Raw genomic sequence first — 18,985 nt, forward strand, 5'->3', positions numbered from 1 at the left:
ACATAGAACTGTAGCAATGTGATTTGAATGAGGGGTCATTCAGAGAACTGGTAGGAAAACCTATCTGATTTAGGTATCATTGAGAGTGTCCTTTAGGTGTCATTAGGGGCTTCAAGGACCTTCCAGTGGGATCTTATTTTACAGTCACGTGGCTGACGTCCAAAGAGTTGAAGCGATCTCCCTGAGATGGCAGGCCCTCCTCCTTAACAATTTTCCAGAAACTTTTTACCTGAGGCTCTGGAGGTGGCCAAAGCCTCACCTGTGCCGTGTACTGGGGGCCTCCCTGATGGCCCAGCGCCTCCTGCTCTGCTCTCTATGGCTCCTGAGGTGTTGGCCTTGCTAGTGTGTTAGTCTGCCAGTAAATAAAAGGCCTCAAGCACAGAACTTGAGTTCTTCAGAAGGCTATTAAGGAAGCAAGGCTCATGGGGGCAGGCATTCAGCCATGTATGGCTACAGGTTGGGGCAGAGAAGGGAGGAAGAGTGAGATCAGGGAGACACAAGTCTCTGACATTGGCTAACCGTGACTCAGGGCACAGATGTAGGTCAGAGTCTATAATTGAACCCTTTCTTGCTTGTAAAATAAGAATTTCAAGGCTTACTTATTGGAACATCCATATAAATCTCTGAAGTTTGATTCCTGATAGGGTAGGTGAGCCCAGGGAGAGGCAGGGAATGAACGAGGAAAATGAATTTACTGAGGGAACTGACAGCTGTCAGTAAATACTGGTGCAGTGTGGACTTGAGAGATGAAATGAGCAGCCATTACTGACTTCTGGCAAATTCAGATAAGACATGAACACCCACAACTCCCAGACACTGGGAAGGGACGATGGACTTGGGCTTCCACAGTCAACTTTCACAATCGTAAATAAAATATCCTCTTCACCACCACAAGCAGTTACTAAGTATCCCTTTGCATATGTCATGTTACAGAATGAACTCCTTGTATTTAGTACGTTTTCAGTAAATATCTGATAGGAGTGAGAGAAAGGGGAGAACTTTAGAACTGAGCATTCAATTGAACACATTCAGAGAATATTTTCAATCGAAACTTCCTTAACAACAGACCTTTTAACAGCAATTTGGGGTAGGGGGGCAGATTCAGTTTTTGTAGGGTCTGAAGTTTATCCAGTTTTAAGAGCCTTCTTTATGAAAAAAAAATACAAAATCAGGAAAATAGAAATGCCTGTGATCACTTTGATGCACCTGACAGAAGAGAAATGTGACGAAAGGGAAACAGTGGAAGGAGACAGTGGTCTTAACTGATTGCAGTGAATATATCTTACTTTCGCAAAATTTACAAAATTTTACAAAAACTTATGAACCCATTACCAGCGGCTGTCACAAGAGCCTGTGCAAGTGAGGGACGTGAGCCTGAAGGTTATGCTTCATTGGCTTCACGGTAAGTTTTCCCTGCAACGATCATGAGCCAAAACCAATCACCAGAACCATCTATACTGCAGAATCCACAAGGGAGAAACAACGTATGTTGTAGGGCGCAATCAACTCGGGACAGTGACAGCATGATAGAATATTGACAGATTGGCCCCACATGTCCACTGGCCAAGACCAAGACTGGACAGGACGCTCACTACACTTGCCTTGACTGAGTGGTAGGATAGTATACAGAGCACGGAGGACTAGCATTGTACAGTATCAGGGCTGTGCAGGGTGGCATTTCATGATGTAGGTATAATATTTCATTTCATTTTCACAGTCCCATGAGGGACATTTTATTATGATCTTGAATTTTCAAATGAGGGGACTGAGATAAAGAGAGGTTGATTTGCTTAAGTGGGAGGATGTACAGCCAGGCATTTTTTATCTGCAAGCCTCACTGCCTCTCACGGTTCACTGCCTGTTGAAGTCAAGTTGATGCCTGGGCCTCAGTTAAATAGAACTGGTAACAAGGTCACCTACCTGCAGTTTACCTACTTGTGTGAGGCTTATTCTCTAAGCTTTCCAATGCTGTAGTAAAGTACTCCTCGAAATAGTTACAACTAGAGTCGGATCTGATGCGCTGCAACTAGGTTCCAACTATCATAGATCTAATAACATGACTCTTTTTCGAGTATAAAATCAGAAGGCTGTGCATGTTAAGAAATACTGGAGAAACAAAGTGTGTTTGGCTCCCTGTGTGACTAATATTTGTGAACTGTTCTGACAAAAAGCCCAATTTTTCTCCCAATAAAGAAAGGTTTTTTTTTTCCTTTTGAGTTCAAAACACTTTTTATCAAAGTTGCTGGACATAGTCACAATATATAAAATCAATCATCTTTTATACCAGCAATAGCAGTAGAAAATATATTAGGAATTTAGCATTTCTATTTGTAATAAAAATATAAACCTATGAATAAATATAACAAGAAATGTGCCTGATTTATGGAGAAAATCATACTTCACTGAAAGCCATTAAAGCCGACCCAAGTAAATGAAGAGATAACCCAGGATAAATGATGGAAGAGTCAACACCAGAAATAGGGTATGTTTTCCCTAAAATAATCTAAAAATCCAGCTCAATTCAACTCGAAACCATGACAGGCAGTTTCAGTAGTGTCAGTGGGAGTGTGGGCCCCTGGAATGCTGGTCAGCAGAAATGTGATTTCTCATAAGAAGCGGAAGCAGAAAGTGTGGGCTTATGGCACCCAGTCCATTTGTGGCAGCAGCTCCTTGATCTCTCAGTAACTTCTTCTCCATTTGGTTCCATCAGTTCTTCCTACACTTTCGTAACTAATTCCCCGGACTAAATTCCTCTTTGCTTGAAATATCTTAGACGGTTTTTGTTTTGATGGCTGGACAATTCCTGATACAGAAATACATACACGGGTGTTATGACTCAATGCTTGTAGGGTTAGATGAGGTCATGAGGGTGGGGCCCTCATGATGGGATTAGTGCCCTTATAAGAAGAGACAACAGAGAACTCTCTCTCTCCCCCTCTCCCTGCATGGGCACAAAGAAGAGGTCCTATGAGCACACAGCAAGATGGCGGCTGCCTACCAGCCAAGAGAAGAGGCCTCAGAATGAAGCCTACCTTGCCAGTACCTTGATCTTGGACTTCCAGCCTCCAGAACTGTGAGAAATAAATTCTGTTGTTTAAGCCCCCCAGTCTGTGGCATTTTTTTACAGCAGCCTAGCCAACTAATACAGAACATTAAAAAAAGTCAAGAAAATATCAAACATTAACTAAGAGAAAAAAATCTAAATGACGGTAGAAAAACAGGCTGGGGATAAAGAATAAAAGAAAAAAAACACAAAATAAGAGATGAGAGAAAAAACAAAGAAACGTCTTCCTCCTTTCTTCTCATATCCTCCTACTCATTTTGTTCTGTTTTCTTTTACAAAGGGAGAAAGGTTTTTGGTTTTATTTTTTATTTTATTTATTTATTTTTTTTGTGAGGAAGATTGGCCCTGAGCTAACATCTGCCAATCCTCCTCTTTTTGCTGAAGAAGACTGGCCCTGGGCTAACATCCATGCCCATCTTCCTCCACTTTATATGGGACGCCGCCACAGCATGGCTTGCCAAGCAGTGCGTCGGTGCACGCCCGGGATCTGAACCAGTGAACCCCGGGCCGCTGCAGCAGAGCACGCGCACTTAACCGCTTGCACCACCAGGCCAGCCCCCTTTATTTTTTAGTTTACAAGTTGAAAGCCCAAGTGAAGAACTGAACAATTATGCAGGGAACTGAATTAACATAAAATGTCTAAATAATTCAGGTCAAATCTCTCTTTTTCTTTCTCTTAGCAATGCTTTTTAAATCTATATAATTGTCTTAATCTTTCTTTTATTTTCCTCTGCAGATTACGCTAATACATCATCAGTTCTAATATACTGGAAATAAGACATATCCAACATCTAAATTTCAAGAGCAAAGAAAAAAATAATGAATTTCTGATGAAACCATAGTAAAGAAAAACCCAAAACCTATGGAAAATTTATCTGAAATGCACCCCTCTAACAGATATAATTTTGCAGTTGAAATATTCAGGATATTAAATTGTTCTTGCAAAATATGGCTTTAAGCGAAGTTGGGGAAACAAAATTTAGTGCTTAAAAAAAAAGAGTAAAATCTTCCTGAAAATTTTTTTTTTTTAAATGCAAGCATCCTAACATTTTTTTTTTAAATTGGCGACGGATCCATATGGTACTTAAAGTCAATTTCCTAGAGGAATGCGCTAAAATGCCATAGCTTCTCCGTGCTATGAAGGAGACTTATGGAGAGAATTTGGTAAATTTAGGAAAAATAGGAATGTCAGACTGGAAAACTCCCTCCTGGCTCCTAGCAGATGTGTGTCCCTTAACACATTTGTCTGCACATTCAAACCCTCTTTGCTCAGGGTGCTGGAAAGCAGGATATATTTTTTGCAGCTATAGTCTTTTGTTTGTTTATCTTTTCAGGGAAAGATTCGCCCTGAGCTAACATCTGTTGCCAATCTTCTTCTTTTTTGTTTTTGTTCCCCAAAGCCCCAGTACATAGTTGTAAATTCTAGTTGTAAATCCTTCTAGGTTTTCTATGTGAGCCATCCCCACAGCATGGCAACTGACAGGTGGTGTGGTTCTGCACCCAGAACCGAACACGGGCCGCCAAAGCGGAGCACACCAAACTTTAACCACTAGGCCATCAGGGCTAGCTCTCAACACCTATAGTTTTTATGGTTAAATTATGAAGACAAACATTTTTTGACACAGCATTTTTGAATAAGACTTGAGTTTAGAGCTATGATTCTCAGAAGAGGGGAAAGAACATCAGAAATAGAATCTTTAAGGGGCTTTGTTAAAAGAAACACACTCTCACATGCCGCCTCTTCCCAGTCAACAGTCCCTGGGGGGAAGAAGGGGGCCCCTGGCACTGATGGGAGTATGTGGTATTCCCTCAGGCCTGCGTGGTGGTGGTGGGAGAAGGCTGAGAATCAATGACACAGAAGAACAACTACGGAAAAATATTTTGTGGCAATAAGAAAGCATGTAAAAAATGAGAATTCTCATCTTGATTTTTATTTCTTTTACAAAACAATTGTTTTAAAACTTCTTACAAAATTTTTTTTAAAAGACATATAAATGACATGCGGGAGATGAGAATATATTTCTCTAACACAAAGGCATTAAAGTAAACAATACTTCAGGTGCTAGACAGCACATATGGCACATTTATTCGCTAAGACCAGAATCCTCTGAGTTAATCACTTCTCTTTCTTCCAGCACAGTATTATTGGTTGTGGGAAATAATTCGCCTGAACTGCTATCTTTTGCTGCGTCCAGTTTGGTGGCCTCCTCCCAAGTAGTTGCCAGAGGCTTCCCAAGGGTTTCTGGAAGCCTTAGTGTCAGCAAGCCACTCACAAAAGCCAAAATCCCAAGAAGCGACTAGAAGGAATTAAAATAATAACAATAAGTGACACATCAAGAAAGAAACATGCCCTTCAGAGAATAATAATTTCAGAAACTTTTTCAGAGGGCAATAGAATTGGATCTGACATAACAGTTGTCATTTTTATTCTTCGGTGAGACCTGTGGTTACTTATGGAAGTTCTTTAACTCATCCAATAGGCTTGGTCTGATCACTCATTAATTCATCATTAACCGCTGAGGAGCACCTACTCAATAAATCCCAGTTACTGCCGGCATTATTACTCTTGCAGGCACTGTTCTAGGAGCCACACAGCGAAAAAAGTCCCTGTCCCATATTCCCAGTCTCCAGAGTCTTGTGGAGAAACCCAGCAATTCAGTCTTGAGTTGGGACTTGATGGTGAAGGACAGTCTCAGTCAACCCTGTCCCTGCCCCAATAATCGGTATGCTGTCAGCATTCAATAAATGATGGGGAATGAATGAATGAATGCATGCATGCACCAATCAGTGTTTCAATGAACCCAAACCGACAGAATTTAGAGGGAAACAAAACAAAGGCAATGGAAACTAACTGCTATTTTGGGGGGGGAAGAGCATCCATTTGATTTTCTATAAAAATTTAGTATTTCTTTACTTTCCAAATTTTGACACATAAAAGGCAAACTTTTAGACTAGCACCGTGTTTTCCTTTAAATATGAAAATCATATTAAAAATTAAAGTCTACATATTTATTCTCTGTTGATCATTATGAAGATATTGGGTGGATTTTAGAACTAAATCTCTACATAGTCTGTAAAAACGCATTCTGTCCTTACATAATTTAAACTCCTTTAGCAAAAAATACTGCCTGGGAAGAACCCATAAAAATAAATTAAGGCATGGTTTTTCTGATAAATCTACCTACTTGGTGCTTTTACAGCCTCTGAGGATGAGAAGCATGAAGCACACAGTGCAGCAGTGACGGGATGTGAGGGCACATCAGTAACAGACGTGACCTGGGAGGACAGCTTTTTATTTGGTTTACAGAATGCTGATAACCTCATTCTCAGAAATATGGGCTAAGCCTAGAAGCAGTAGCAGAATTTAAAGTGATATTCCAAAGAGTTTTTAAAGGCATTTTCTAGTGTCTTGAGACATAGCAGGTATAATCCACTGATGCAGACACCCCAGAGGAGCCCTATGTCAGGGTCTGACGAACACAGAAGAAGTCTAAACATGAAACAGAATCAAATGGAAGATCCAAGACGGGACTGGATTTTTCTTTTTAGCTCAGTAGTGAAAAGGATAGTCAGGCAGTAAACAAACCCATAACCCTCCATGTCCCCTCTCACTCCAAGCAGAAGACCCGGCCTCCTGCAGCCCTGGCGGGCTCCCTCCACCCCCACAAACGTCCCAATGAGCCCCCCTCCCCACCTCTTCCTCTCCCTGGCCGGGAGAAGCCCTTCATCCCCTCCAGACTCCACTGCCTCTCACCTCCTCCTCCGGGGTCTCCCTCCATCAACAGACCTCCCTCCTTCTCACATACTTTTGACCTTTTCCATTATGCTGGTTATTTTCCCCCAGGAAAAATAAAAGTTCTCGAGCCTTTGGTAATCTCCGTACCCACTCTGCAGGGGAACTTGCACTTGCTACCTGTGTGGCCTTGGGCAAGTTACTGAACTTTCCTGCTCCTCAGTTTCCTCATCTGTAAAATGGAAATAATAACAGTGCCTGCCTCAAAGGACTGAAAGGATTAAGTAACACATTTAAAGCACTTACAAGAGTGCCTGGCCCCTGGTAAGCAGTCAGTAAATGCTAGTTGTCATTACTGCTACTTTATCTTTTAAAACAAGCAAAAGAGGCCCTCTGCCTCGGCCCACACCAACTCCAGCCTCCAGCCCGTCCTCTCCACCGCGGTCACTGCTTCCCCCTCTGTCTCTCTTCCCGTCTTGCCCTCTGTAGCACGGCCCACCCCCACCACCCACAGACGCTGCTCTTCCCAAGCCACAAACTCCTAACATCCAATGGATGTTTTCCTGAGCCGCTCTTTCCAAGCCACTGTCCTCTCCTGCCTTCCTCACCTCCTCTTCCCCTTTGAAATCCTGGTCACCTCCCCGCCTCCCTGGCTGCTGCACCTCAGTCTCTGCCCTGGACTCCTCCATCCATCGCACCTTAAATGCGCTGCTCCCAGGGTTCTGCTCTTCAGTCTCGCTCACTCCTCCCTCGCCTCTTGATAAGCTGACTCCCAAACCTGTGCCTCCAACAGGCCCGTCCCCTGAGCTCCAGACCTGCAAAAGCATCTGCCTCCTGGACGCCTCCCCTGGCCGTCCTGCAGGCACCTCCCACTCAACACACCCCATTCGAGTGCACCGTCCTTCCCCACCTCAGCCCTGTTTGACCTCTTGGGCTCCCTCTAGCCCCGAGAATGACTCTTGCATCCCTCCGCCCTCTCCACCACACCCAACAGGTCACCAGGTCCTGTGGATATGACTTGTCCATCCTGTCCTCTCCAATCCACCTTTAGTCTGAATTCTCTTCCCTTCTGACCCCCTTTGAGATCCTTGCCCATCTTTCCAGACTTCTCTTCTGACTCCCACAACCCACCCTGGATGTTAGCAATAATGCTTCCACCCCAACCCAAACTGGCCATGTTCCTTTGCCCCTCTAAGCCTTTGCCTCTTTGTTCCCTCTACCTGGAATTCTCTTCTCTCCTCCTCCACCAGGTTGACTCTTCCTGGCACCTCCAGATACAGATTAAAGGCTTCCTCCTCCAGGAAGCATCCTGCCTGGCCCTAGCCTGGGTTGGTAGCCCTCTCCTACAACCCCATAACCCCGGTATTTCCCCGCTATGGCCCTCTTCTCTGGGGCTTGTGACAGTTTGCTCTTCTGCTTTCCCCACCACCCTGGACGTCTCTGAGGACAGAGGCTGTTTCTTTCATCTCTGGTCCTTAGCATAGCAGGAGGTTAGTTCAAAATCAACACTCAATAAACCTTTGCCAAATGAGTTGATGAATGAATTGTGTTCGCTTTTTCCTTTTAGATTACTAGAAAATAATGGTCAGTAATAAAAGCGTCAGAACGACTGATTTTCATGTGCTTCTTTTCAAAAGAGAAAACATAAACTTATCTTCTCGATTAGCGTTTTCATTTCTCAAAATGAAAACACTGGCTCCCTAGGCAGTTTGACGTCCGTAAATAAGCTTAATGAGAAATTTAATAATTTATTTTTTTACTCATTAAAAACAACAAGCAACATGTGTTGCATCCAAAGGAAGCACATTCACGGAATATTTCTGCAAATATACACAAGACCCTGCTGACAGAGGCTGTCTTGGGGCAGCGGGTCTGGGGCAGGCAAGGGCAGTCAGGGTCAGAGGGAAGGAGGAGCTTATCTCTCTGCATTATTCCCTTCTGTACTGTTTGTTTGTTTAACCTGGTAAAAAGTGTGGTATTTGGGTTTGAATCCAAGCTGTGTCACCTTTACAGACCTTGGGCTGTAACCCTTGGTGTGACCTTGGGCTAATAACTACTTTCTGTACATCAGTCTCCACATCTGTAAAATGGGGACAGCAATAGTCTCTGCATTCTATGAAGACTAATTTTTGTAAAGCACTTAAAATAGAGCTTGCCACGTAACAAGCACTACTTAAGTCCCTATTAAATAAAATTAAAGATCCCCTTTAACTCCATAGTCCCTAATTGACTGTTATGGATGTCCTTTAAAAAAATCTTTATGTAGTTTTAGTCGTTTTTATAGCAGTTTGCTTTTATAGATTTATATGTCTTCTTCGGAGTGTTTCAGCTCATTGTTTTTAAAAATACTTTTCCGTTTTTATCTTTTATTTATTTAATGAGGAACACAAAGTGCTAGCACAAAGGAGATGCTTCTAGAAAAGTGCATGCATGCCCTAAAAAGGATGGTAGACTCTCCAAAAATACTTCCCTGTGCAGGCCAGACAGCCCGTATCATTTCTCAACTTCAGAGTCAGCCCAGGAAAGAGGCTGGCATCCCAACACCCCAATCAAGCAAACTTGACTGAGTGCCCGTTCCTGGGACATGAGAGAGACCCACGATAGGCCAATGAGTCCCAAGGGCAGAGGCACACCACCTGTGTACAAGGTGATGTCAGGTAGCATCAAACACTTCATTTTATTCCTTTTGAGGTTTTGTTAAATTGTATTTTAGAAAACATATAACTAGTATAACACCCATGATTTCACTGAGATTATTGGCCAGTCTACTTGATTTAAAATATTAAGTAAATTATAACATGAGTGGCACATAAAGCGAGGGAAATGCTTTGCCGGACCCAGTAGTGGGGATACAAAATGCCCATTCTGCAAGAGTTCAACAGTTCAACTGAGGGACAAAGATACACACGCAAATAATGAAGCCAGCCTGTGACTGCAGCCTGGGAAAGGAGTGCACTCGAAATGCTACGCAGACATGAGACAGGGAGAGGTTGGGTAATTGGATGATGGTGGCCTTCTTGGAGAAGTCGGGTTTGCTCTGCATCTTAAACGATACCTGGGGGCTGCTTCATCTAAACTCCTACAATGTTTGGCCTCCCACCAGTCATCCAGCAGAGGCACTGCGGGAGGATGAACTGGGAACGAGGCAAGTGGTTCCAGTTCTGGTATTGTTTCTCCAGCTGTGCAAGTCACAGCCACTAAAGCTCTGGGACAGCCTCATCCAGACGATCCTGGCAAGGCAGCTGCTCTCCACAAAGCCTGGGAAGACCATGTGAGAGGGACTGTATTGTGTGAACGGCCATAGACTTCATGGAAATACTGGGAAGAAATCGCTGCCTTAACTAATCTTATGGTTCTGGGAGCCCTTCAAGGCTCTGTCCCAGATGGAGTTCACACTTTTGAGACAGTTTGAGTCCTAATGGTTCCTGGATTTACCTCTTAAAAAGAAAAAAAACATCTATATCTGTCTATCTGTCGTAAAATATGGTAAAAGGTCTATATCTGTCTATCTGTCGTAAAATATGATTTAAGTATAAAAATGCATAAAACAAAAGCACAGTTTAAGAAGTAATTATAAAGCAAACACATCATGTTCTTGATAAACCACAACAAAACACTGTTTGCATCCCAGAAGCCTGCCTCTCCCTCCTCCACAGTCGTCCCGATTTTGTCACTTAGCCTTATCTGTTTTCCTCGTTTTAACATCACTTCCGTGTAAAGCCCATGTAAAACTGTTCCCATTCTCTTAAAGAAAGGAAAAAAATATAGATACCTGGAGGTGGCAGGGGGAGATGGGAGAGAAGCATGCTCTGCCGAGGGCACGTTCAGGCAGCGGCATAGGAGGAGAGTGGGTGGCGGGTGAGTGAGAACAGGGTGAGCATGGAGAGGAGGGGGAAGTGTGTGAGGAAACCAAACAAATAGGGATGATCAGCAGGAGGTCGCTCTGGAAAAGGCCTGAATATCAGGCAGAGTTTGGACTTTATTCTGAAGATGAGGGGGCAGTTGGGTCAGAGCTGTGGTTCAGTAAACTATTCTGATGGGGTAGGGGTGGTGGAGTGGAGGAAGACCCGAGAGGCAGAAGGTGAAGAGGCACTGAACTGCGAGCAGGCAAGCTAGGGTGGTTTTGAGAAAGAAGGTAAGGATTTAGTGTCATGGATTTGGAGGAGAGGGAGAAAGAGGAACAGAGGGAATACAAAGCCCATGCTCAACTGTCATGCTGGAGGCCACTGACTCCCTGACCCAAAGTGGGAGACAGAGGAGGAGGGAATGTAAGTCACCAACCAGTTCTGTTTAGGAAACAGTGAATTTGTTCTAAGACACCCAGGAAGAATATCCATGAGGCTCGTGGAAACATGGGTTTGCAGCTTGGAAGAGAAGTCAGAACTCAGGAGAGGTTATCCACGCAGAGATTGGGAAAGACAGCCAGGATGGCTCTTGGAGAATGAGTCTATTTAAGGAGCAATCGGAAAAAGAAAGAGGAGCTCTGAGGGAGGGAACAGCCTGGAGAGCTACGGCAAAGAAGTCCCGGAGAGGGAGCCTGGAGGAGGAGGGAGAGGGCCAGCAGACCCAGGGCTTGCCCCGAAGTCACTGCAGCACCTGTGTCACTTCCTAACACCCCCACCCCTCCCCGTCTCCCCTCTTCCTCCTGACCAGAGCATCATACTAATCCCAGGTGTATGACAGTGCTCCACGTGACTTTCCAACCTTGCAGCCCCTACCTGAGGAAATCTGCAAACTGAACACAACCGCTCTCACTCTTCATAACCCAGCAAACAGCTCATGCTACGGAGCCAGAGGAAGAGTACGAGAAGCCTCGCCCATGAACAGCCCGTCACGTTTCAGGTAACCTCAAAACCACAGATCCCTAAACCTCTCCATCAGGCATCACAGAAGCCTCCAAGGAGCAGGCAGCCTCCAGAATTTGCTTTGACCAGCAGGCACACAGTAGAACACAGAGGCCAGGGCTGGGGGTGGGAGGCAGCCTGCGGATCCAGGCCGAGGAGCACAGGCTGGGCGGGGCCGGGTGATGGAGACAGAGGCACTGAGAGAGGACAGAGACCGGAGCTCTCCCTGTGCAGTCCCGCTTCCTGATAGGGACGAGGACAGACCCTTCTCTGGCAGGCTGAGTTGTGATTAACAGCTCACCGGTGGTGGAAGGCAGAAACAAGAAATCAGCAACCACAGCCCTACTTACCGACTGGTGAGCTGTTAATAAGGTTTCTACAAACTCCCATAGTTGAATTATAAATTGGCTTCCAATAAATAAAAATGTAGAAGGCACTTAGCTGCTCTGCCTCTCTGCTGTCTCAGTAAGGCTCTAGAAACTGATGAACACCTGTGGCATGAAGATCCACACGCTGGAGAGAGAAACGCAGAGCGGGGCCATGATGCTTCCCACACGGCACACCATACTGCCACTCCCCACGGCCAGCGACCTGAAAACATGAAGAGTGTTAAAACAGCAGCAAGAACAGAAGACAAACAGAGTACAAATGATGCAGAGAGTGATGGAATGACTTCCTGTAGCCCCCATGCACCCTCCCAGCAGAGAATAAATAATAAAACTTAAGCTCAGCTTAATATACTTGGAAATAATCTACTTTAATTTTTTAAGACTCACTCGTGACTTATATCCACATTCTGTGAAACCCAGGCATGCAGATAATTCAAGACAAAAAAAAGGGCAAATCATTCTTCATCTGCTATGCACATGGGGTCCTTATGAATATTCATTAAGTCTAACACTGAGGATAACATCAGTCTTCTAAAGCCAGAATTTGTTTGGGGTAGGGAATGGAAATTTGGGAAAACAAAAGATTTATATCTATAGAACATTCTATTTCAATTTTTTGAAGTCAAGCAGTATCTTAATGTGATTTTCTTTAAAAGTTATTTAAAGAAACCTTATAGAATGTCTAGTAGGAAGGAATGTGCTTTTCTTGTGAATAAGTATCTCTTATTAAGCCAAGGAGAGAGGCCCCAGGAGAAACCAAACCTGCCAGACACCTTGATCTCCCTGGACTTCCAGCCTCCATAACTTCGAGAAAATAAATTTCCGTTGTTTGAGCCCCCCAGCCTTCGGTGTTTTGATATAGCCACCTTATCAAATTAATACAACTGACATCAGAACACCAAGAGACACATCCTGAGAAAATTAGCCTTGAGTTATATGGGGAGTCAGTGTAAGACAACTGTATTTGAGATTTAAAATGGTTTTAGGATAATAGAGTGTTATTTCAAAACAATTTCTTTAATATCCTTGCTAATGAGGTATAGACAAAGCCGCAGATTCAGAATTAGCATCATCGTGTAACTTAAAGCATCTCAGAGCTCTGGTAACTTCTATCAAAAGAAAGCTTTTATACTCAAAGGCCAAATATAATGAAATGACGCGTAAGTGAAAGATAAGAAAACAACAAAAAAATAAGTAACTCTTACCTTATAAGGGTTGGATACAATTCTGCTGTATAAAGGTAAATGAGACCAAATGCTGCCCCTATAGCAAATTTTCCAGCCATAGTCACCCCCACACTCCAGATATGGTAATCCTGAAAATATATATATATTAGTAAAATAGACCATCATAAGTAATATTTTTAAATGGAAAATATAAAATCTTTAAAATTATTATTTTAAAACTTTCTAATTCTCCAGTATTTTTCAGAACAATGAAGAATTTTATTTTTCTGTTTGAATTTATTTTGTAAACTCTACTTATGGTCTGCAAAAGCTTTCCCTCTTTATGAAATTTAGAGGAAAGTTTTTTTTTTTTTTTTTTTTTTTTTTTTTTTATTCTTCAGATATATTTATTATAACTTCCACTAAAAGCAATTTCCATTTCACTATGTTATCTCAGAGTTGTACATTAAAACTTCAGGAAAATAGAAAATAGTAGATAAGATTATAGCTTTTACAGACAAAACTTTAAAAAGTAAAACTAAGTTCCTACATTCAAAGATAGAATAACTATGACAACATTTATAACTATTGTATACAGCAATGTAATTGACACTACTAGGTCTCTGTAAATCAAGCACAAGTAATCACATAATATGTAGGACCAAAGTAAGAAAAACTTCATGAATATCTCTTTCTGCAAATAGGTATTTTCCTAATATGTGACTGTACAGATTCAAGCTTGACTCTCCATTAAAATGACTAAAATAAACTCTAAATTTTAATTCCTTTTTTTGGTGAGGAAGACCAGCCCTGAGCTAACATCTGATGCCAATCCCTGCTCTTTTTTTTTTGCTGAGGAAGACTGGCCCTGGGCTAACATCCATGCCCATCTTCCTCTGCTTTATATGGGACACCGCCACAGCATGGCTTAACAAGCGGTGCGTCGGTGTGCCCAGGATCTGAACCGGCACACCCCGAGCCATCGCAGCAGAACGCGCAAGATTTCACCGCTTGTGCCACCGGGCCGCCCCCTCTATTTCTTTTTTTTTTTTTTTTTTTTTTTGAGTTTATTTTTTTTATTTATTTATTTTTTTTTTATTGCAGTAACATTGGTTTATAACATTGCAAAAATTTCAGGTGTACATCATTGTACTTCTATTTCTGCATGGACTACATCATGTTCACCACCAAAATACTAATTACAACCCATCACCACACACATGTACCGAATTATCCCTTTCACCCTCCCCCCCCCCCCCTTCCCCTCTGGTAACCACCAATCCAATCTCTGTCCCTATGTGTTTGTTTATTGTTGTTATTATCTACTACTTAATGAAGGAAATCATACGGTATTTGGCCTTCTCCCTCTGACTTATTTCACTTTGCATTATACCCTCAATGTCCATCCATGTTGTCACAAATGGCTGGATTTCGTCGTTTCTTATGGCTGAGTAGTATTCCATTGTGTATATATACCACAGCTTCTTTATCCATTCGTCCCTTGATGGGCACTTAGGTTGCTTCCAAGTCTTGGCTATTGTGAATAAGGCTGCAATGAACACAGGGGTGCATGTACCTTTGCAAATTGGTGTTTTCAAGTTCTTTGGATAAATACCCAACAGTGGAATAGCTGGATCATATGGTAGTTCTATCCTTGATTTTTTGAGGAATCTCCATACTGTTTTCCATAGTGGCTGCACCAGTTTGCACTCCCACCAGCAGTGTATGAGAGTTCCCTTCTCTCCACATCCTCTCCAACACATGTTGTTTCCTGTCTTGTTAATTATAGCCATTCTGACAGGCGTGAGGTGATATCTCATTGTAGTTTTGATTTGCATTTCCCTGATAGTTAGTGATTTTGAACATCTTTTCATGTGTCTGTTGGCCATCTGTATATCTTCTTTGGAGAAATGTCTGTTCAGGTCTTTTGCCCATTTTTTAATTGGGTTGGTAGTTTTTTTGTTGTTGAGATAGAGGAAAGTTTTATTGTGTCTGCCCCCAGCCTTGGAGATTTCAAATTATCAAATAAGAAAAGCCATTTGGGAAGACAGCTTTGGAATGAGACACCCAGACAGTGCTGGTTCCACCAATAATTGACCCACTCCTTCCAGAATTGATCCACCAGAATGAATCGAAGAGCCATGAAAACAAATTGTGCCCTTTGTGGCAGTAATCCCCTGGCTTATAAACTATCTTCAGAAAATAATTTGAAAGTGATAACGGAACTGTTAGAACAGAGTCTTTTTTTTTTTTGGCTGCTGCATTCCTCAACAGCAAAAGTTCAGTGCCTCCAACTCAGTCTCTGTGTCCCTAATGTGCTTCACTTCTAAGAGTGGCTCACAAAGACCTCCCATATTCCATCTTTCTCTCCTCCCCTATCTGTCAGCTGGATGTCGAGACCCAGGTGACCTTGGAGTTCACGTGTTGAGGATGGCAGCACCTTTGTCAACCTGAGTCCCTGAATGACTCCATGGAGCCAAACACCCCCTCACCACTCCCACTGCTACCAACCAGGTGCACCCACATCGAACTTTCTATGAGTGAAAAAAGGTCTATTATATGAAGTCACTGAGATTTGGGGATACCTATATTAAAGCAGCTAGTGTCACCTTAATTACTATTGTAGACAATATTTGTTGAATGAATTAATGTGACTTGAAAAAAATTATATTGTGTTGACACTACCACTTGCGGAGAAATTTTACTAGAAGGGAGAAATTTGTGGTTAAGGGTTAGTGCTCTTTTTCTACAAATCCCCACCAGCCACTTTTCTGTCTTCTCCATTATCACTGGGGCTTAACCACTGTAGAACTCAAAGGTTCTGTGGTTCCCGTAAATCTTCACCAGCTCCAAGGCAGCTGCCATCAACTCAACTAATATAACTGCAAACTACTTAAAAACAAAGACCAAAAAAAAGGTACGGATGAAGTTCCCTCAAATTGGCAGAGGCCACCTTGTCCTGAGTAGTTTCATTGCATTCATATCAGTTGTTTTTCAATCACCTGGCAATTTCAGTTACATAAAACATTTGATTCACCAACCCTGATAATTAAGTGTGGTGTTACTATAAAAGGAAGTCACTGGTTAGCTTAAACTAAATTTCAAACAATATGCAAAATTTAAAATGCCTTGCCCTAAACGTTGAGATACCATTGCTTAATAATTATATAATTGCTGGAGAAAATTATATAAAATATTTTAAAGTATTGTTATAGTGACTATATTTTCCAAACAGAGAATGAAAATACAGGTTCTGATAACATTTTTTCAGGAAGAGGAAGAGCACTTCTGGATGCAAGAGGTATTCCAGGGATGAAGTTTGCCAAAATACAGAAATGTGAAAGTCATTTCAGTAGTTTATGGCAGTGTTTCTCACCAAGAAATTGCATTTTTAAAAACAAGCTCCTTGGGGGATTTATGCATACTAGAAATTGGAAACTACTAATCTACCACAATGAAAAACAAGACCATTTAAACTGGAACAATCTTGAATATAAGACTTATTATGTCCTTCACACATCTCCAGGGCTCCCTCCCTCCTTCAGATTTCTGATCAAATGTCATCTTCTCTGAGAGGCACACCATCCTTGATCACCCTAGATAAAATAAAATAGTACACATGTGCTCCCTTCCCCCCCACACACACTCATTCTCTATCCCTCATCCTGTTTTGTTTTTCTTCATTATACTTATAGAAACTTGATTCACTGTCTGTCTTCAGCACCTAGAACAGCACCTGGCACATAACGGATGCTGGAAAATCCTTGTTGAATGAATAAATGAATAAACATTTAAGATGACAATAATCACTGGAAGGCATGATCTGCTTTCCTCACTCAAGATTATTGTGTCTATGAAATACAACACTGGCCATCTCCGGGAAGTGGAATTAGGGGCTTTTTTTTTTTTTTTTTACATTTTTTTCCCTTAAATGTTCTACAATAAACATGTACTACTTACATAACAGAGAAAGAATAGTTTTTCATAGAAAGCATATTTTTAAATATTATGTATATACTCTGTCCATATGTCTGAATTCATCTTCATACTTACCGCAATAAGCTAAAAATTCTCCCATCAAACTGTCATGGTATTAACTAACCATTCCCTAAATAAAACATAAAATAACTCACCTTGGGGATCGCCATAATCACACCACAGATCAGTGCAGTTGAGATAAGGGAGAAGATCAGAATGTTTCTTCTCCCCAAACTGTCCATCCCCAAGCACACGAACATGTAGGCAGGAATTTCCACTGCGCCTGTCATTGAGCGAAAAGGCCCTCTATAAGCTGTGGTGGCCAACTGTACAAGGGGACCCCGCCTTCTAACTCACCACCCAAAAGGAGTGATCAGCCCTCTCCCGGCTTCCAGGGTCCTCTAAGAAATATCCAACAGCCGCCTGAGAGGCGGCAAGCCCTACCACTTTTAAACTCACTGCAGCAAGGGAGGAGGACATTTCCTGTGAAATGCACTAATGTTCACATAATCCGCCCGGCACTTATCCCCTGTCCTAGGGACTTTATCCCCTACAAGCCTGTAAGCTCTCCAGGACATGGCATGGTGTCTGGAGGACCAGCCTGTTTAATGAATACATAAGTAAATTAATAGACAACATTGATAATTTCTGGTCTTTGGTTTCTTACTCTTGGCAGAACTAGAGAGAAATTTTTGTATGAGTAACTTCAAACTTACAAACTAAAGTATAAAATTCAGTGTCGGCTAGATCCATAAGCTAATGACAACTGCTTGATGGATTTTAAACCTAAAAGTAAGCATTTTAAAATCTAATATGAATCCCCTAAGAACAAGGATACTTTATCTTTTTTTTTTGTGAGGAAGATCAGCCCTGAGCTAACATCTGATGCCAATCCTCCTCTTTTTTCTGAGGAAGACTGGCCCTGAGCTAACATCCCTGCCCATCTTCCTCTACTTTATATGGGACGCCACCACAGCATGGCTCGACAAGCAGTGCATCACTGCGCACCCGGGACCCGAACCTGCGAACCCCAAGCCGCTGTAGCGGAGCGCGAGCACTTAACCGCTTGCCCCACCAGGCCGGCCCCAGGGATACTTTATCTTGGACCTCTTTTCCCTCTACCATAACAAAAAATAAAGAGCTGAATCCGTAAGTCCATAATGGACTTAAAAGCCCTTCCCTTGAAGAACCGAAGTTTGAATCTTAGGTTCAGAACACAAAAGCTTTATATCTATCGGCCAGAACGAAACAAGGAGCAAGCAAGATCTCTCAGCACACCCCGCAATCTCCTTTGGGAAACTGTCACTGTTTACCAGCCTGGATCCTCCACATCATGCAAAGTTCTGTTGTTTCCTCCCTCTGCAGTTTGCCTAATCTCAGGACACTGCCCGCCACTGCGTATTAGGAGTGATGTGAATTTCTCCATTCAACTACAGAATGTTACAAGCACCTGGAGAGGCAGGTCTGGATCTACATGTCTCCCACAGCTTCTAGAACACATCACAGGGGTGCACACATATTTTCTGAGTGAATATTCTTAGTAGTGCATCAGAAATTAAACTCAGTTGCAGCTGCTTAGTTAATAACTGGCTCAGGCAAAGGCACCCAAAAGAAAATTCTGAGCCCAGGTTGAGAGACAGTCTCTCTCCCTTTCATTAATGAAAAATAAACAGCTTGGGAGGAAACACCTCCTTTCATGGACCCTACTGTGAGGTCCATGCTTGTGGGCCAGGAGGGTACGTACATCCATCACTCTACTTTTTTATTGTTTATTTTTTTAGTGAGGAAGATTCTCTCTGAGCTAATATCTG

General features: G+C 42.5%; 1 protein-coding gene across 1 annotated transcript in view; it reads right to left on the reverse strand.

Moving 5' to 3' along the window:
• Positions 1-4,973: 4,973 nt before the first annotated feature.
• Positions 4,974-18,985, reverse strand: part of SLC22A16 (solute carrier family 22 member 16) — a 40,550-nt gene continuing 26,538 nt past the window's right edge. Inside the window, exons 5-8 of the mRNA XM_087444002.1 lie at positions 17,330-17,457; positions 13,236-13,345; positions 12,133-12,232; positions 4,974-5,361 (exon numbers count right to left, since the gene is read on the reverse strand). Of these exons, the coding sequence (XP_087300128.1) occupies positions 5,149-5,361; positions 12,133-12,232; positions 13,236-13,345; positions 17,330-17,457 (551 nt within the window). The 3' untranslated portion in view covers positions 4,974-5,148. The remainder of the gene's footprint in view (positions 5,362-12,132; positions 12,233-13,235; positions 13,346-17,329; positions 17,458-18,985) is intronic.

The sequence above is a fragment of the Ceratotherium simum genome, chromosome 19, assembly GCF_057802395.1.
Source record: "Ceratotherium simum simum isolate JZ-2026a chromosome 19, ASM5780239v1, whole genome shotgun sequence".
Classification (NCBI taxonomy): Eukaryota; Metazoa; Chordata; class Mammalia; order Perissodactyla; family Rhinocerotidae; genus Ceratotherium; species Ceratotherium simum.